Source organism: Lampetra fluviatilis, chromosome 19 (assembly GCF_964198595.1).
Source record: "Lampetra fluviatilis chromosome 19, kcLamFluv1.1, whole genome shotgun sequence".
NCBI classification, from domain to species: domain Eukaryota; kingdom Metazoa; phylum Chordata; class Hyperoartia; order Petromyzontiformes; family Petromyzontidae; genus Lampetra; species Lampetra fluviatilis.
In genome coordinates, this window is record NC_136293.1 from 5,352,994 (window position 1) to 5,372,967 (window position 19,974).

At 55.0% G+C, this 19,974-nt stretch overlaps 1 protein-coding gene across 1 annotated transcript in view; it reads left to right on the plus strand.

The window, feature by feature from the left end:
• LOC144937570 (amyloid beta precursor protein binding family B member 2-like) overlaps positions 1-18,966 on the plus strand; it is a 28,689-nt gene extending 9,723 nt beyond the window's left edge. Inside the window, exons 3-13 of the mRNA XM_078864863.1 lie at positions 3,532-3,710; positions 4,291-4,376; positions 5,065-5,131; positions 6,186-6,332; positions 6,463-6,590; positions 9,185-9,299; positions 9,423-9,510; positions 9,653-9,736; positions 10,694-10,809; positions 11,040-11,285; positions 12,343-18,966. Coding sequence (XP_078720989.1) covers positions 3,532-3,710; positions 4,291-4,376; positions 5,065-5,131; positions 6,186-6,332; positions 6,463-6,590; positions 9,185-9,299; positions 9,423-9,510; positions 9,653-9,736; positions 10,694-10,809; positions 11,040-11,285; positions 12,343-12,513 — 1,427 coding nt within the window. The 3' untranslated portion in view covers positions 12,514-18,966. The remainder of the gene's footprint in view (positions 1-3,531; positions 3,711-4,290; positions 4,377-5,064; positions 5,132-6,185; positions 6,333-6,462; positions 6,591-9,184; positions 9,300-9,422; positions 9,511-9,652; positions 9,737-10,693; positions 10,810-11,039; positions 11,286-12,342) is intronic.
• Positions 18,967-19,974: the final 1,008 nt, after the last annotated feature.

The following is a 19,974-nucleotide window of genomic DNA, read 5'->3' on the forward strand; positions in this document are numbered from 1 at the left end:
GTCAGTCTAGCTGTGTGTGAGTCAGTCTAGCTGTGTGTGACTCAGTCTAGCTGTGTGTGAGTCAGTCTAGCTGTGAGTGAGTCAGTCTAGCTGTGAGTGAGACAGTCTAGCTGTGTGTGAGTCAGTCTAGCTGTGTGTGAGTCAGTCTAGCTGTGTGTGAGTCAGTCTAGTTGTGAGTCAGTCTAGCTGTGTGTGAGTCAGTCTAGCTGTGAGTGAGTCAGTCTAGCTGTGTGTGAGTCAGTCTAGCTGTGTGTGAGTCAGTCTAGTTGTGAGTCAGTCTAGCTGTGTGTGAGTCAGTCTAGCTGTGAGTGAGTCAGTCTAGCTGTGAGTGAGACAGTCTAGCTGTGTGTGAGTCAGTCTAGCTGTGTGTGAGTCAGTCTAGTTGTGAGTCAGTCTAGCTGTGTGTGAGTCAGTCTAGCTGTGAGTGAGACAGTCTAGCTGTGTGTGAGTCAGTCTAGCTGTGTGTGAGTCAGTCTAGCTGTGTGTGAGTCAGTCTAGCTGTGAGTGAGACAGTCTAGCTGTGAGTGAGTCAGTCTAGTTGTGAGTCAGTCTAGCTGTGAGTGAGTCAGTCTAGCTGTGTGTGAGTCAGTCTAGCTGTGTGTGAGTCAGTCTAGCTGTGAGTGAGACAGTCTAGCTGTGAGTGAGTCAGTCTAGTTGTGAGTCAGTCTAGCTGTGAGTGAGTCAGTCTAGCTGTGAGTGAGTCAGTCTAGCTGTGTGTGAGTCAGTCTAGCTGTGTGTGAGTCAGACTAGCTGTGTGTGAGTCAGTCTAGCTGTGAGTGAGTCAGTCTAGCTGTGTGTGAGTCAGTCTAGCTGTGTGTGAGTCAGTCTAGCTGTGTGTGACTCAGTCTAGCTGTGTGTGAGTCAGTCTAGCTGTGAGTGAGTCAGTCTAGTTGTGTGTGAGTCAGACTAGCTGTGAGTGAGTCAGTCTAGCTGTGCGTGAGTCAGTCTAGCTGTGTGTGAGTCAGACTAGCTGTGTGTGAGTCAGTCTAGCTGTGTGTGAGTCAGTCTAGCTGTGTGTGAGTCAGTCTAGCTGTGAGTGAGACAGTCTAGCTGTGTGTGAGTCAGTCTAGTTGTGAGTCAGTCTAGCTGTGAGTGAGTCAGTCTAGCTGTGAGTGAGTCAGTCTAGCTGTGTGTAAGGCAGTCTAGCTGTGAGTGAGTCAGTCTAGCTGTGAGTGAGTCAGTCTAGTTGTGTGTGAGTCAGTCTAGCTGTGTGTGAGTCAGTCTAGCTGTGTGTAAGGCAGTCTAGCTGTGTGTGAGTCAGTCTAGCTGTGTGTGAGTCAGTCTAGCTGTGTGTGAGTCAGTCTAGCTGTGTGTAAGGCAGTCTAGCTGTGTGTGAGTCAGTCTAGCTGTGTGTGAGTCAGTCTAGCTGTGTGTGAGTCAGTCTAGCTGTGTGTGAGTCAGTCTAGCTGTGTGTGAGACAGTCTAGCTGTGTGTGAGTCAGTCTAGCTGTGTGTGAGTCAGTCTAGCTGTGTGTGAGTCAGTCTAGCTGTGTGTGAGTCAGTCTAGCTGTGTGTGAGTCAGTCTAGCTGTGTGTGAGTCAGTCTAGCTGTGTGTGAGTCAGTCTAGCTGTGTGTGAGACAGTCTAGCTGTGTGTGAGTCAGTCTAGCTGTGTGTGAGTCAGTCTAGCTGTGTGTGAGTCAGTCTAGCTGTGTGTGAGTCAGTCTAGCTGTGTGTGAGTCAGTCTAGCTGTGTGTGAGTCAGTCTAGCTGTGTGTGAGTCAGTCTAGCTGTGTGTGAGACAGTCTAGCTGTGTGTGAGTCAGTCTAGCTGTGTGTGAGTCAGTCTAGCTGTGTGTGAGTCAGTCTAGCTGTGTGTGAGTCAGTCTAGCTGTGTGTGAGTCAGTCTAGCTGTGTGTGAGACAGTCTAGCTGTGTGTGAGTCAGTCTAGCTGTGTGTGAGTCAGTCTAGCTGTGTGTGAGTCAGTCTAGCTGTGTGTGAGTCAGTCTAGCTGTGTGTGAGTCAGTCTAGCTGTGTGTGAGTCAGTCTAGCTGTGTGTGAGTCAGTCTAGCTGTGTGTGAGACAGTCTAGCTGTGTGTGAGTCAGTCTAGCTGTGTGTGAGTCAGTCTAGCTGTGTGTGAGTCAGTCTAGCTGTGTGTGAGTCAGTCTAGCTGTGTGTGAGTCAGTCTAGCTGTGTGTGAGTCAGTCTAGCTGTGTGTGAGTCAGTCTAGCTGTGTGTGAGACAGTCTAGCTGTGTGTGAGTCAGTCTAGCTGTGTGTGAGTCAGTCTAGCTGTGTGTGAGTCAGTCTAGCTGTGTGTGAGTCAGTCTAGCTGTGTGTGAGTCAGTCTAGCTGTGTGTGAGACAGTCTAGCTGTGTGTGAGTCAGTCTAGCTGTGTGTGAGTCAGTCTAGCTGTGTGTGAGTCAGTCTAGCTGTGTGTGAGTCAGTCTAGCTGTGTGTGAGTCAGTCTAGCTGTGTGTGAGTCAGTCTAGCTGTGTGTGAGTCAGTCTAGCTGTGTGTGAGACAGTCTAGCTGTGTGTGAGTCAGTCTAGCTGTGTGTGAGTCAGTCTAGCTGTGTGTGAGTCAGTCTAGCTGTGTGTGAGTCAGTCTAGCTGTGTGTGAGTCAGTCTAGCTGTGTGTGAGTCAGTCTAGCTGTGTGTGAGTCAGTCTAGCTGTGTGTGAGTCAGTCTAGCTGTGTGTGAGTCTAGCTGTGAGTGAGTCAGTCTAGCTGTGTGTGAGTCAGTCTAGCTGTGAGTGAGTCAGTCTAGCTGTGTGTGAGTCAGTCTAGCTGTGAGTGAGTCAGTCTAGCTGTGTGTGAGTCAGTCTAGCTGTGTGTAAGGCAGTCTAGCTGTGTGTGAGTCAGTCTAGCTGTGTGTGAGACAGTCTAGCTGTGAGTGAGTCAGTCTAGCTGTGTGTGAGTCAGTCTAGCTGTGAGTGAGTCAGTCTAGCTGTGTGTGAGTCAGTCTAGCTGTGAGTGAGTCAGTCTAGCTGTGTGTGAGTCAGTCTAGCTGTGTGTAAGGCAGTCTAGCTGTGTGTGAGTCAGTCTAGCTGTGTGTGAGTCAGTCTAGCTGTGAGTGAGTCAGTCTAGCTGTGTGTAAGGCAGTCTAGCTGTGTGTGAGTCAGTCTAGCTGTGTGTGAGTCAGTCTAGCTGTGTGTGAGTCAGTCTAGCTGTGTGTGAGTCAGTCTAGCTGTGTGTGAGTCAGTCTAGCTGTGTGTGAGTCAGTCTAGCTGTGTGTGAGTCAGTCTAGCTGTGTGTGAGTCAGTCTAGCTGTGAGTGAGTCAGCCTAGCTGTGTAAGGCAGTCTAGCTGTGTACGGCAGTGTAGCCGGCTGTGATGGTCTCATTGAGGTTGGGGAGATGCCCACAAAGGTCAGAGCCGCTAGTCGTCCTCGTCATCCTCGTCATCCTCCCTGTCCCATGAATCCCTCGCGCCGCCCCTGCGGGAAAACCCAACACCCCACTCGCCTTCGTCGCACTCTCTCTCGCCGGCGACGGATTCACAGCGCCGCAACTCAACGTTATTGTTGGTGCCCGATGGTGCTGTGCCGCTGAGTGCCGGTGGCGCCGTGTCTCTGCACTCGCCCCTCCATCACCCCAGACGAGTTGTGGGATGACTGCTCGCATGACGAGGCCGATCCCGCGCTGCCACCCGGCTGGAAGAAGATCCGCGACACGTCGGGGACCTACTACTGGCACATCCCCACGGGCACCACGCAGTGGGAGCCGCCCTCCCCGCCCAGCGCCACCTTCCCGCCGGCCACGGTGCCGGACAACTTGGTGAGTGTCCCCCTCACACCAGTGTCCCCCTTTGGGGCAGCAGCGTGGTTCCACACTGGTACCAGTCGCGCGTCACAGCAAGATAGTCATGGGTTTGTATTGTCTGTTCTGCATGGGCTTCCTCCGGGTTCCTCCAGTTTCCTCGATGTAAGTGGTATCGGCCGAACATCCCAATGCTCAACGATTACCTGCAAATTACTCAATTGGGATGACTCACACACACAGCAGCAACGTCGACCCCTGCTGTAAAAAACTTGGAAGGACCCTCCTGAAAAAGAGTGACGATTATCTGAGTACCGTACCAGGTGCGGTGTGTAAACATCGCCACTGGGGAGACAAAGGTGGCCGGACGTGTTGTTGGACACCCACCACCTCGTGTGCCGTGCCGGCCTTCGTAGGTGCTCGCTAACAGCACTTGCTCCTACACTCTGTTAAGGCTACACTCGGGATCTTTGTGCGTGTGATTGATTGTGCACGCGTGTGGTGAGTGGCAGTGTGGTGGTTAACGCGCTGCGCTACGAACCCGGCGACCCGGGTTCGATTCCCACTCACGGTGGTCTTTGTGTGAGTGCGTGTGCAGGATCTGCAGGCTGAGAGCACGCACCCCGACCCGAGCCTCAAGGAGTTCGAGGGTGCCACGCTGCGCTATGCCTCCCTTAAACTCGGGTGAGCGCCCCCGGTTGGCGTCGGGGTGTTCCTGGGTTTGGTGTCCGTTTGTTATTTTTGTTTAACCGGTAACCGTTTTTCAATCGGGTTGACACCGGTTCACTGCACGTGTAGAAATGTCTAGAGCAATGAACATGGCTTATTTACCTTTTAACTGAGAATTGAAGGCAACTGCCACGGTCAGCATGCTGGACTTGTAATCCAGAGGTCGCCAGTTCAATTCCGTCTCCTCCTGGCGCAGTAGTTGAAACAATGGGGCAAGTTTCTTAAATCTCCAACGCCTCTGTCCACCCAGCGGTGCAAATGGATTCACTGCAGTCGACCGGCAGGTTGCGTGTGGTGGGGTAAAGTGTGGGTACGACCACCTCTTCCAGGATGTCTGGTTAACATGGAAGAGTAAACAACATACCCTCTCGGGCTCCCTCTGGAATAAGCAAGTGAGTGCAGGACTGCACCTTTAACTTTAAACCGGGATATGAGAACATATGAACCGCTTGATGACGTGGGCCACCGTGCCGTTTGCAGGTTTTAGTGCGAGCCAATCGGTGCATTTGTTACTCAGATTCCTCTGGAACGGATCAGCGGTTCCTGACTTTCAGAACCGATGACCTATTCCGATAACAGTCACCGGATTACCGGTTATTATTGAACAACCCCGAATGTAACTGACCTCTGTATGCCCGTGCAGAGGGGACATGGATGAGGAGGAGGGGGACTGCATGGGCTGTGATCTTCCCTGTAACCCCGAGGCCAAGGTGAGGTCCTGTTCCTCGGTCACCTCTCCCCTTGACGCTGACCGTACAGTTCCGTGCATGCACGAGCATTCTTCACAGTGGATCCCTGTAATGAGCACGGCAATTCCGTGATGACCGCGGTGACACCGTGGCGTCCGACACCGTGATAACCATGGTGACGCCGTGGCGACCGTGGTGACGTCGTGACTAACACGGCGTCGCCATGACTCCCAGTGATGTCGTCACACCCGTGGCGACACCGTGATAACCATGGTGACGCTGTGGCGACCGTGGTGACGTCGTGACTAACACGGCGTCGCCATGACTCCCAGTGATGTCGTCACACCCGTGGCGACACCGTGATAACCATGGTGACGCCACCGTGATAACCATGGTGACGCCGTGGCGACCGTGGTGACGCCATGACTACCACAGTGATGTCGTCACACCCGTGGCGACACCGTGATGATCATACTCTTAGGTTTATTCGGTAAAATTTCGATTTAAAGCTTTCGTGACTGCAGGGATTCATCTTCTTGGTTCTTTCGGTAAAGTCACGTAGAAGGGAAGTAATAAAATAATAAAAATAATTATGTTTTATTTTTATTATTTTATTACTTCCCTTCTACGTGACTTTACCGAAAAAACCAAGAAGATTATTCGGTAAAGTCACGTAGGTAAAACAATTTAATTAAAATTAATAAAAGTAATAATAGAAATAAAATAATAAATCACGACGTTTCGGAGGCAACAGGTGGGACCACCACAGCTAGATTTACTGTATCAAGTGTTTCTTTGTATTTATTTATTTTTTTCCCTCACTTGAGACAGTAAATCTAGCTGTGACGGTCCCACCTGATGACGGAGACTTGTGTTGCCTCCGAAACGTCGTGATTTATTATTTTATTTCTATTATTACTTTTATTAATTTTAAGTTTATTTTTTTACCTACGTGACTTTACCGAAAAAACCTAAGCGTATGAATCCTTGCAGTCACGAAAGCTTCAAATCTAGAACCGTGATGATCATTTCCACGCCGTGGTGACGATGCGGTGGCTGTGGTGTGTTGCTGCAGTGCTTCGCCGTGCGATCGCTGGGCTGGGTGGAAATGAGCGAGGAGGACTTGGCTCCTGGCCGCAGCAGCATCGCCGTCAACAACTGCATCCGCCAGCTGTCCTACCGCAAGAGCGACATCCGAGACACGGCCGGCATCTGGGGAGAGGTCGGTCACCCAAACTCACAGCCGCCCCCCCATCCCCACCTCCACCTTGCCCGCCTCTTTTGTGCCCTGTACTCGGGAGCCTGAGCCGCGAGCCTGAGCCGCGAGCCTCTGTCCGTGTGCCGCCCGCCAGGGGAAGGACATGTTCCTGCTGCTGGAGAAGGATCTGCTGACTCTCGTCGACCCCATGGACCAGGGCGTGCTGCACTCCCAGCCAATCATCAACATCCGCGTGTGGGGCGTCGGGCGTGACAATGGCAGGTGGGCGCATCTCCGAGGGCTACGCACGGCCACCCCCTACTCCCCCAGGCAGCTCACCCTGGGCAACATTGGTCATTTTCAATGACGTTGATGTTCAATGACCACCACCTCCCACCCAGAGCAGTGCCGGCGTCGGCTTAACACTTCCCACAAGCGAACACTCACACGATGTATGGAGTGCGTAGAGGAATTAAACTTTTTTGGCCTAGTCGAGCATCACAGACACCTACAACCCTGCGCCTCGCCTAGTATGCCTACCGAATCGACTTCCCGTGACCCGGCTGGAGCTACGTGGGTCGTCAGCCTGGAGCTGGACAGTGGCATGAACGTTATGCGGATGCACGGTCTCCTTTGTCGCTCGGGGAGCGGGTCCTCGCTTGCGTCCCGCCCGGGAACGCCCCGGTTTGTTATGTGTTCGTGCGCTTGTGGCTTTCTAACCGTGTTTTGTGCCTTCTCGCCTCCTCTCACTTTCCCCATTTCCCCGCTGCCTCGCGTGGACGCCCAGGGAGAGGTAAAAGCATCAGCACCCGTGCAGCGACCACATGCGCAGCGATCGCACTCGCAGCAATCGCACACGCAGCAAACACAGGCGCGGCGATGGCATGCCCAGCAGACTTGCCCAGCAGACTTGCCCAGCAGACTTGCCCAGCAGACTTGCCCAGCAGACTTGCCCAGCAGACTTGCCCAGCAGACTTGCCCAGCAGACACGCTCGCCGGCGCAGTCACAGGCAGAGTAGAGCCGCACGAGGACACGGAGGACCCGAGTTCGACTCCCAACTCGGACACCCCTGCATGTGGAGCTTTTATGTTCTCCCCCTGTTCTGTATGGATTCTTCTGGGTTCTCTAGTTTTCTCCCATAGCTTAACACCAACAATGTTATTGATGTAAGCCGAGCATCCCAATGTAGCGGGATGCTCCTGAAACAGAGTTTCTGGGCTCAGTGTGGCTTTGCTGGGTAAATAAATCATAAATACAATATGATGATTGCAGTGTTCTGCTTTGTAGGTCACTTCCAGTGGATTGTGATTATTATTGTGCTTATTTACCCAGTAAAGCCTCATCGAGTCTCAAGACAATTTTTCAGGAGGGTATTGCCAATTTTTGTTGCAGTATAGGGCAATGTTGCTGCTGTTGCTGCTGCTGCTGCGTGTGGTCCGAATTGAGTGACTTGCGGGTAATTTTTCAGCATTGGGATGTTTGGCAAGACCAGTTATATTGTGCGCGTGTAGTTTTTAGTACTTTTTAGCTATGGGAGGAAATCAGACAACTCGGAAGAAGCTCACGCAGAACAGGCGGGAGAGAACAAGCACACCAGAATGAGAATATGTATTTATACTGGTGGAATCCGATGGGCTGTAAAGCTCTTTCACAACAAGCGATACAAAAACACGACGGCAGTGCAAAGTACAAGAGAGGTAAACAAATTACCCAAACACAAACGAATACAACACTAAACCATCCACATCCTACCAGGCAAAAGCCCACTGCAGTATTCACTTATTTTTCAGAAGGGACCTGGTCACAAGTGATTGCTCAACAAAGTGGCCCATCATTTGGAGCTTGACAAACCCCACGCAGAACGGCGCCCGAGTCGCGAGAGAAACCCAGGCCCTTCTTGCTGCGTGGCGCGGTGCTACCGCTTGCCCACTGCCAACCTGCCACCCAAATGAGCGAATGTAACGGCTCACAATCCTGAATCCAGCGATGTGAGCACAGAGGGGGGCGGGTCAAAGGAGCGCCGTGTGGTCGGTGTGTGATCGAGCGTCTGGGCCCAAGCGGCCAAATTTTGCCAAGTGGCAAACAAGAAAGAGCACGATTACACTTTTAATAGAGAACAGGTAAGACTGTGGCCAGATGTGAACTACCTCGCCTGGAAAATAGGAGGTCGTGGGTTCGATCCCGACCCTGACGACTGTACATAAACATTTAGAAACACACAAGTAAAGAGTATTTGGCTCCTATAAATGTCCACATGATAAGCTACTTGAGCTATCATTTGGGGCCAGGTCGCGTCTGAAAAATATCTATTTTGCTCATTGGGCCTTACCTGGTAAAATAAAAAAAGAGTTCATAGTTTTAGAGTGAGTGAATGAGTTGGGTGAGTGTGAGTCGGTGAGTGTGTTATTGTGACCTGCAGTGTAGTGGTGTCTGGTGGACAGAGTCCTCAACATGGGTGGAGGAATCAATAACTGAAGTTCATGGGAACAGGAGTGGTAGTAAATATAGAAGAGCGATACATTTTTTTTACCCTTTTATCTGGCAACAAAACTGACATTTTTTTTAAAGTTGTCAGTTTTGTTGCCAGATAAAAGGGTAAAAAATCAACTATCATATTTTGCTACTGGAAAATGAGGTTCCAATGGTATAGAAGAGCGATCGGCAACGGACTCGCAGCCAGTGAGTGAGTGACTCACTGCCCACTGGTGTTAGAAGCAAAGCAGCGTTTGAGGGGGGCCGGGGGGGATGGGTGGAGTGGGGATTGGGGTGGCGGGGGGGCCAGGAAGGTTTTGGAAGGAAGGGGGGCAGGGGCGGCCTGAGCGAATGAGCGGCGATGCCGAGCGCCGCCCGCGTCTCTCTCCGCGTGTCCCCGCAGGGACTTTGCGTACGTGGCGCGCGACAAGCTCACCCGCGTGCTCAAGTGCCACGTGTTCCGCTGCGACACGCCCGCCAAGGCCATCGCCACCAGCCTCCACGAGATCTGTGCCCGGGTACGCGGAGGGAGGGACGGGGGGGGGGCGGGTGAGGGATGGGGGTGACGTTGAGGGTTGGGGACCTCTGTGTAGGCGTCGCGAGGTTCTCACGTTCCCGCGGTGCCACACGCGTGAACGCAGATCATGGCGGAGAGGAGAAGCGCCAAGTCCTGCGCCAGCAGCTGCGCCGCCGAGCTCGGGCAGCAGCTTCATGAAGCCCCTTTGCAAGGTACGGGGCTCACGGCCTCGTACAGCGTCACACAGCCTCACTCACCCGCTTACTACAGCCTCACGGAGTCCCCGATTGAGTCGGGTCCCTGATCGAATTGGGTCCTGAATTCCTGGTTGAGTTGGTCGCTGTCTCCCAGCAGTGGAGTTTCCCACGGCCAAGATGGAGTCGGTGCAGAAGTTCCACGTGCTGTACGTGGGCTCCATGGCGGTGGACAGGCCTGCGGGTAAGCCACCGAGCTTCATGGGTAAGCCTTCACGCCCGGCAGCCTCCACCGATTCACACGGCTCTCTCACTCGTGTCCTTTTGCCGACGGTGACGCCGCAAGCGACGGTGCGACATACCCCTCGGCACGAGCATAACGAACACGACTACCGCAGAGTGCGGCGCTCCAACCTGAGATAACGGTTGCGGCACTGCTGAGCTGCGTTCTGCACCGGCGGCGTTTTGCTATGTTTTGTTCTATGGCGCCCGTTATGCGAAGCTTTAAGAAAATTGCAATCTGAAATGTTTGCTTTATTAATAGTGGTGGCGTTATTCCGTTTGCAAATGCCGTCGCTGCTGCGACGATGCCTGGAGAGGTTGAAAAACACGGCTCGAGTGCACGCTCGTGGCACTCTGCCACTGGCAATGGCTCTTGCTCCATTTTCTTTTGTATAAAATTCAGCCGCTTAAATCTGGAGAAATCTGATCTCCCCAGTGGGCACCTGGGAGAGCAGTTTCCAATCCGACCACAGACATGGATCGCTACCCAAGGTTGTGGTCTCTTGGACAATCATTTATCAAACCCCCTTTTTAACAACCTCGCTTCATGCGGCCGGCATGGTTGCTGCGGCGCAGTGGTAACACTCGTCGCTCACAGAAAGAAGCGCCTTAGTTCGATTTCCTAATGCTGAGAATTAGTTGAAAATTTATTGGGATTACTCACCGCAAGAACATCGTCCTCTACTAAGAAAACTTGGCAGGAAAAAAGAGTCTTGAGACTCGGTGAGGCATTCCTGGGTAAATAAATGAAATGATAATAAAAATTAGAAACAAAGTAAAGTCGTGGGCCTCCTCTGGGCTGCACCTGGCCCACGTGGTGTAAGTCTCCCAACGAAATGGGAGTGGGGGTGGGTGGGTTTTGTGTCGTGTGGCGGCGGCGCGTGCGTCTGCGTGTCTCTTGACTTGCGCGTCGTCCCAGGCATGGAGGTGCTCAACGATTCCATCGATGCGCTCATGGCCAAGTCCGTGAAGGAAGACTGGGAGCCCGTCGTGATCAACGTGGCCCCGGCCACTGTGGCCATCTGCAAGGAAAAGGTGCGGCTTAATTGGTCCAGGACACACAGGTCTCGGGGTATGGCTAGAGGATAACAGCCGTTTGTATCGTGGGTTTCATTCGTCTCGCTGACATCTCCATGACAGAATGTGGCTCTGCACGGCTGTAAACAGGTTATGAGCACCGGTGCCTCATTGCGCATTCGGAAATCACAGGCAATCACTTTGAGTGTCATGATATCAATCGGTCTGAATGCTCGTGTTGTTTGCAGGAGTCGCGTAGCATAGAAAGTGGTGACGAGGAGGAGGGAGGTGATGAGGAGGAGGAGGGCGGTGAGCAGGGAGATGAGGTGGTGTTTGAGTGCCGTGTGCGCTTCCTCTCGTTCCTGGGTGTGGGCCGCGACGCTCGCTCCTTCGCGTTCATCATGGCCGCGACGCCACACCGCTTCGAGTGCCACGCGTTCTGGTGCGAGCCCAACTGTGCGGGCCTCTCCGAGGCCGTGCAAGCGGCCTGCGTGGTACGTTGTCCCTCCGCGCCTGCCATAGGCCGCGCCGCGCACCCATGAAATACTATTGCGCTTTCAACGTTCTGCAGTGGGCCTTTGTTCTTGTGTACAGCAAGCCAAAGAAAACGATTGCGCTCGATTATCCAGGAAAGCCTCAATCAGTCTCAAGAAAACTAAAATTAAAGTTGGAATTTTTGGCCAATACCAGTTGGATTGTATGAAACCGGAAACCCCAGAGGAAACTCATGCTGAACAGGGGGAGAACATACAAACCCCACACAGAAAGGCACCTGAGTCAGGAATCAAACCTCCAGACCCTTCTCGCCATGAGGTACGAATGTTACCATGACGCCACCACCTGGCCGCTGAAAAAAACTTTGCACACTTGATTTCACAAGTTAGAAAAATAATTACGCATACCAGGACGAGTTTGAGATTTAAGATTTTCAGGGACAGTTTCAGCTAAATCTGGAACGACAATAGAAACATCATCATCATCATCGAGGATTTTGTCCCAGAGCCTGATTTTCGGATATTTCACATTAATCCAAAAATCTGAAGGGCATTGCGAATGCTCGCTCTACGATTTAGCAGCTTTCCAGTATTCGTTTGTGTTCAGAAGTGTTTAACGTGGAGTATGCAAGCTGGCAGGCAGCTGGCAGGCAGCTGTCAGGGCAAAATCACTTCAGCATGTTTACAAATCATTATTTTTGTGCTCTGGTTTGTCCCCCAGGTTTTGAGCAACCTTCGGATCAATTCGGCCGGTTTTCCGGAGGTTCAATCGCCAAGATTAATGAATCCTTATGCTAAAGTATAGCTCTTACTGGCTCTTCTCTACAAGAATTTAAGCAATCCAAATTACCGATGGACATATAAACAAAGCTATTGCATAAAGACTTTCAAATTTTGTTGAAGAGTATTAATGAGTCTGGCAGCCATCAATTGTGGTTGAGAGTTGGCTACCACAGTTCACTGGCAGTTAGTATTCACCGGTGTGTTGTTGTACACGTCCGTGTGTGTGTGTGCGTGCGCCTGTGCATGTGGCATGCGTGTGTGTGTGCATCTCCAGCTGCGCTACCAGAAGTGCCTGGATGCGCGCCCCGGGGCGCTGAAGCCGCGAGGGCCATCGCAGCCGGCCGACTCTGTGGCGCGCCGCGTCGGCTGCAGCGTGCGCAAGGGCGTGCAGTCGCTCTTCGGCAGCCTGAGGCCTCGCCGCTCCCCGCTGCCCGACACCCCCTAGCCCCGTCCCTCCTGGGGACCTCTTCCCCATCACCCCGTCCCCCCCGACCCCTCGACGATGACGACGACAACGACGGCGGCGGCCCTTCCTCTTCGTGAAACCTCAAGGCTGCAATTCGGCTGAACAAAAGGAAATGACAGTAACGGCAGGAGACGGGCCCCGACGAATACAAACTAGAAATGATTTGTCAAATGCAGTGCCGCGAGTAAATGTCCGCCTTGATCAGAGGCCTCGGCATCTTCCAGTCGGCGCGCCGCCCACAGCCCTGCGTGGACACGGCAGCGAGCCCGTCGGCATCGCCGCGGCGACGGGCAATCTCGTTACACTCGTTGCCATCGACACTTCGGGGCCACGTTGGCCCAGGGCTGTGCCGGTGGCCCCGCCGGACGGTAAGGTTCCTGTAGACGCCACGGTCGCCCTAAGACATGAAGAGGAGGGCGGCCGCGTGACGGAGCAAAGGCCCCAGCCTCCCTAGAGCCGCATCTGGAAAAACTCCCACGCTGGAGCCTTATTTAGAGGGCCCGGCGTGACTGTCGAACGCGTGGCTAGGGCACGCCATCGACTCAAAACACCGGGATGGCCGATAGAACCGGACGTTGGTGCCAAGTGTCACGGTGCCTCTCCCGCACCGCGGGGTCTGCAGACCCCTCCACGTCTGCAGGTGTCGATTGCGCTCGCGTTGTGCGTTGACGCTGCCTAGGCGTGCCCATGTCTCCCGTTCTACGAGGGTCGACGATACTACGGTGCACCGTACGATTCACGGATCATGAGAATCGTAACGTCCGTTTTTGCTAAATATCGTTATATCGTGATTACCGTTGCTCATTATAGTTGCTTAAATAATTTATTTCCTGATGAGATAGTTGTGCAATAAGCTACACTCATATTCAAATTCTAAAGGAACAGTGATCGCTCTTTCCATTTGTTCCTTGCAAACGTGGAAGTTGAATTCCGTAATTATTTCTTGTAACTGACAGCATGCACGTTGTAAGCGTCGGGCATATATTGAGTGAAGTGCAGGTGAAGACATTAATCTGTATTTGAGAAGTAACAGCAGAGCAATAAACACAACATAGTATAAATGCCAAATACAATTACAAGCGTATGGGAAACGTTTATCACGATGTGCGTCGTTTTGTACAAACCGACACCGTATTCCAGAAAACTGACATCGCGGCCATCCTACGCGGGCACGCGCGACCGGCAGAATCTGCTTCTGAAACGTCTGCATGCACGTTGTGTGTGATACCTCGGAAGTGTTTACGAATTGACGTTGTTTTTCAATGAGTTGCGGCACTTGTAGTATTTATTGCGACGATTAACACGTGTACAGTTCTCTGTTTAAGTGCGGCCTCCTTGCGCGAGTGGCGGAGGGCGGCGGCGCTGTCGGCACGCGTGGCGGCGCTGGTCGGTCGTCGTCGGGCGAGCCCGTAGTGGTAACGGTCCGCTGGCTCCTGCATTGATTAGCTCGTTCATAACCATAGCGGTCGGTAGGTCTCAGTAACTCCATAGTGCCCATGTAGAGCCATCGCCACGCCTCGCGCTCCCAGTCTGTCCGTGTGGGTACTCCCTTTTTTGTGGGTGAACGATCTGGACCCACTGGCCAACACCGCAGCACCAGAGGGGGACTCGGCCCGAAGGGGGCCCACTGCTGCCTGTACCGGAGTCGAGGTGGCACGGGTGAGTCACCACGCATGCGTGTCTTGCCACTGAGCAGTCGGGGAGTGCAATGAGAATTGAGTACATTTGGTATTGGCACTCATACAGGTAGGAACAACAGGTTCCACACTGCCCACCAGGGATTATTTGTCTGTCGTGCATATCTGCCCCACCCCCCACCTCTCTCTCCCCCCAGCTGCCCCACCCCCCAACCTCCACCTCTGTCTCCCCCCAGCTGCCCCGTCGCCGCTAAACAGTGCGCGCACTTCAAACATTGTCGTTTAATTGTACAAACAATTTAAAACGTGATAACGTGCAATTTTAGTGTGCATGTTTCGGCCTGTCTGTCGATCAAACAACGCTGGACATGATTGACGGTCCGTATGACCCGTTGGGCGGCCAGCTCATCCGCCCGCATCCCGTTGGCCCGATCGTATGGGAAACGCGGCGCCCTACGACCGACACGATGCTTGTGGAATCGAACGTGATCACGATCAATCTGGTCGGTTGCCACAACAACTCGTCCGTCATTAGCGGTCAGGATGCCGGTGAAGCCGTTGAGGAGTACGAGGCGGCGTATATGACGAAAGAGGGCGCTCCTTTGCGCCAGGCCACTGCTGTGCTCCTGTCGGCCCTGGACGACATTGTGCAACACCCGAGCGTGACCGACGACACAGGCACGGCGCACCACACGGGGAAGCGCTTGGCGTCGCGGACGGTCAACGCGTTCACTGGCAGCCACCAATGGTCCATGCCCTTGATGGTACATGCCCTGCTGGGCGCCACGTCATAGGTCCAGACGGAAACGTTCCGGTACGTGTCCCCGCACGCAGCTGTCGCCTACGTCGATCGGCAAGTGGATCACGCCATCGACGAGGACGGCGAAAACGCCGATCCTCCAGCGCCTGACGTTGACGAGCAGTTAGTCGACGAGGCCCTGGACGCCGCCCTGGTGTTAGCTGTCGATCCTGACGATAAGGGCGACGGCAGCGTCGGCGGCGCGACGGCGTACAAGCTGGCGTCCGGCGACGTCGTCTTCATGTCGCAGGCCGAATCGTACGACAACCGCGGGCCTCACTTTGCCGAATACTCGGCGCTCGAGTTCAAGAACATCGTCGAACTGGTCCCAAAGAAGCAGCGCGTTGCCGCGGCTCAGCCTGCCGGGGCGGGTCGACCTGGTCGGCGCACGTTTGATCTGGGGCCCAAATATCCTCTATTCGCCGAGTATAACGCGGTCATTCGCCTCAAGATGCGTACCGCCGTTCTCGCCGGCCGACCGCCGTCGTTTCCGGGCAACAAACCTGACGATCCCGCCCGAGTCTCTGCATGGAAGCGTGATTTGGAACCGTTCGCCAAGTACGTCCTGGATCTGCTCGTGCCCTGGCAGAGTGCCGATGAGCCACGGTTCGCCCGCGACGGCGACGGTCTCGCTGAGATGATTCATGCAGGGGATCGGCGCTCGGAGTCAGTCATCAATCAACAGCGCTTCCGATCTCTCTACCACCTGATGTCGAAGCGGCATCGTAGCAGTCGCAACGAGCTGATCACCAGTCTGTGGAGGCAGCGCAATACCGACTACTGGGCCGACGTCCGCACTGGCAAGTCCAGGGGCCTACGATTTGCTGCACGGCGAGGGGGCCGCTGATGACCTCCGACTGTCGCTGAGCGACATGCGCAAGCAGTTCCATGCCCTCGAACCGCGCCATAGCGATCACGGCGACATTGGCGCCGCCAGTGGCCATGGAGGAAACGGCGGCCCTGTAGATCCGATGTTCCATGACGAGGCCATGGTCAAAATCGGGCCGTGCTTTCTGACCGATGGCCAGTACTGTGTCGCATCGGAAATCGTCGACGTGCCCGGGCAGAAGTTGCTCATGATGCACGGCGGTGGTGGCGTCGGGAAGAGCGTTTGCATCCACAATACCGCCGATGAAATCGCCTCACGCGGCGGCACGACGGCCTGCTGCTGCTACACCGGCGTCGGCGCCTGCCCACTGCCCCAGGGGCAAACTTTTTCCGCCATGTGGAAGTCGTTCGTCAAGGACCTGAACGCCAGCCAGCTGGTGGACTTGATTTTCAACATCATCGGCGGCGACAGTTTGCGCCTCGTCGTCATCGACGAGGTCAGCATGCTGCCGGCTGCCTTCCTCGTGCTGTTGGACCAGCGCCTGTGCTCAATGTACAATCCACACGTGGTTTTCGGGGGCATCTCTATCCTCCTGGTGGGCGACTTCATACAGCTGCCGGTTACATGCGGGCACGATTTATATTGCGTTATGTACGGCGCCGTGTCGTCGGAAGACCTGAAGGCGCGCTCCCTGTTCGAGCGATTCCATGTATTCGAGATGACTGAGCAGCTGGCTGTCCGGATCATTGCCGGCGCTGGACAGATGCCGACTGCGCCTTCCGCCCCATCACCGACGACATAATTGATGGCCTGACGGCACCGATTACCAAGACCGAGATCGCCGCCGATCCGGCCTGGCTCACGGAATCCACGTGCCTGACGACAAGCGATCGCGATCGGGCCGTCGTCAGTGCTGCACGTGCTGTACACGTCGCCGTTGCCACGGGGCGACACGTTCTGCAGTGGCGTCGGCGCCTGGAGCGCGACGTTCCCGTCTCGCTGCAGTCTCTGCTCTACCAGGAGGAGGACAATCCCGAGCTGTTCGGGTACTTCGTCGCTGGCTGCCCTGCCCAGATCCTCGACAATGGCAAATGCAACATCGTCTACAATGTCACGAATGGCACACCCTGCATGCTGGTATCCGTCACGTGGGACGATGCGGACGAACGCCGCGCCACCATCGCCGCCATACGTGCTCAAAGCGACAGCGGCGACGACGGCGTCCGCCGTGTCATTGACGTGCCGACGCCGCTTGACCATATCATCGTCTCCGTGCATGGGGTCGATGTGGCCGCGTGGCCGCGTCATCTCAACGTCGCCCCGCGCGATGCTGACGGTGGCGTCGATGCGGTCCACATCCCGATCGGACTGATCCAACGCAAGCCGAAGACGATCCGGATCGGCGAGGTCACGGTCGCCTACGGTCGACCTGTCGTTCGCAATCATCACATGGAAATGCCAGGGCGCGACATTCACGTACATCATCGCCCTGCTGGAGCCAAGTCGCGGCAGCCCGAATCTGTAATTCGAGTTGCTGTACGTGATGTTCAGCCGCGTGCGGCAGGCGTGTCGATTCCGTTGTTTTCCTTTGGCGCCCTCGTTCCGGAAGGCGCACCTCAAGACGTTGCGGCTGAATATACATTTGACGAAATGGCGAATGGACATTGGCAAAAACGGCATGTGGCGGGACGAGCGGCTTGCGAGCCTGCAGTCCCGCGCGGGAAACAGTCGCAGCCGGAGGAGCCAGCTCCCACGCCGCAAGAGTCTGCTGTGGCGGCGAAGCGGCGACCAAGCCCGCCTCCGCCCGGCGTCACTCCACGTCGTCCGCCCCCCGTCTCGGTCGAACACGTCGTCTTCGTTCCGGGGTACGGAAGGCTGTTCCCGAACGACTTCCGCTGCTTACAACCTAGGCAGTGGTTGAACGACACCGTCATCAACCTGTTCGGGCAGTTCTTCTTCCTGTCGTGAGCGGCAGTCGTCCACCTGTTCAACACGTTCCTGTACACGAAGTTCTTGGCGGGCCATCTCGACGACTTGAATCGCGTCTTCCTTCGATGGCGTGTCTTCCAGGCCGGTGTGGATCATACCGATCCATGAGCAGTCGCACTGGCAGATCTTGGTCGTCAACGCCACGTGCCCACCAAGGTCGACTGCCACGCTATTAGACTCAATGGCTGTGCGGGGGCAGTCGCGCAACGCCAAGAGCATCGCGGCCTTCGCCAGCGCGGTGGTGGTCCGGGTCATGCGCGCCGAACCGGCGAGCACGCCGGTGGCGATCGCCACGGTGGCGCTTGTGCCGCAGCAACCGAACGGCTACGACTGCGGCGTCTACGCCCTGCGCAACATCATGCACCTGGTGCGCGATTTCGACAGCATCGTGGTCGTTCAAGGACCAGGTCAGGTGGATTGGCGCGCGTGGTACACGCAGGAGGCGGTGTCACAGCACAGGCGCGACCTGCTGCAGCAGCTGCATGAACTTAAAGACCTACATCAGCAATAAATCAAGAATCATCAGATGCAATAGTAACAGCTACAACCTCCAACACGACTACAGTATCCAACACGAATTGCACAGAATGCGCTGTCCAACCAAGTTCCTACCTGCCCACTCCGAAGGAGCGTGCTTATTTTAGCGCAAGGCTATCGTCAATATGCTGCCGTCTCATAGTCTGAAGCGGTTGTGCAGTGGGGGCCGATATTGCTGTGTAATTTGTAGTGTCATTTTTCAAATTTGAGGTGAGGATGATGATGAGGTCACTATGGCGAACAGTGATGTTGCTATGGTGAGAATGGTTAAGTTGCTAGGGTGGGGATGATGAGGTGGTGGTTGAGGTGGCTTTGGCGAGGGCGTGGCTATGGCGAGGGCGTGGCTATGGCGAGGTGGCTATGGCGAGGAGGTGGCTATGGCGAGGAGGTGGCTATGGCGAGGAGGTGGCTATGGCGAGGAGGTGGCTATGGCGAGGAGGTGGCTATGGCGAGGAGGTGGCTATGGCGAGGAGGTGGCTCTCGTGAGTGCAGACAGACAAACGACGATGTGCGCGTGCGTGACGCCCGTGGCCCCGCGCCGGGTGCAGGTTGAGCAATGTCGATGTAGCGCCGGTGCCGCGTGGTGAAGCTCGGTGACGTGTCGGTTCTAATGCACAATAAATAGAACACGTGTACACGGACAGGGCTCTCTCTCCCATTGAGTCATTATCTGATGTCCGTAATTTGCAGGAGCAGCAGAGAGGTGCCAGCCCCCGAGCTTGGAGCCACGGGGATGTGTGTACGTTGAGACGTGCAGTGATTTGCGAGTGTGGATAAGACTGCAGGATGCAGGCCGTGTGGCGGGTTTCTTGTAGGGTGTGTTATTACCTGTGTATGGTGTCCAGGCTGTGGTGGGTGTAGACCGTCGTCTGTATATGGTGTACAGGTCATGCTGTTTGCTGTGGTGTGTGAATGGTAAACACTGGAAGGTGTGAATACGGATACTTGGCTTTGTGCTGGACTTGCAGTGATTCAGGAACCTGAGCATCACTGGTTGCTGTGCCTGGCTGCTGTGCCTGGCTGCTGTGCCTGGCTGCTGTGCCTGGCTGCTGTGCCTGGCTGCTGTGCCTGGCTGCTGTGCCTGGCTGCTGTGCCTGGCTGCTGTGCCTGGCTGCTGTGCCTGGCTGCTGTGCCTGGCTGCTGTGCCTGGCTGCTGTGCCTGGCTGCTGTGCCTGGCTGCTGTGCATGATGTAGCTGGTGCAGGGAGGAGCGCCGTGCATGGGAGTGAGTAGCAGCTGTTACACGGCCGCTGTTCGAGCTGAATTAGCTGCCGGCACGGAGGTCCGTGCGTAGCGTTTCAGCTCCACAGGCCGGGGTAGCGCAGGTTTGAGACTCGTGCGGTGCTGCTCATTTGCAGCTGGGCCCCGCCTACTTTCTCGAGAGAGCCTTCTTTCCGTGGCCGCCACGCCACTGTTGGTGTCGCCAGGAGCCAGGGCTTCTGTCGGTCGCCTGCAGAGGTGCGGGGCGTCGGAGTGGTGGCACCGGGGTCCCACGGCCGCCTATGCTGCCCGCGCCATTCAGAACTTGTCCTGTGGGCCTGCGTTCTGGTTATCAGGTGCCCGTGCAAAGTTATCGTTGCACTTTACCTCTACGCTCCCCGCCTTCGCCAACCTGCACTACCGGCATGGTGATGTTTGAGTAAATAACCC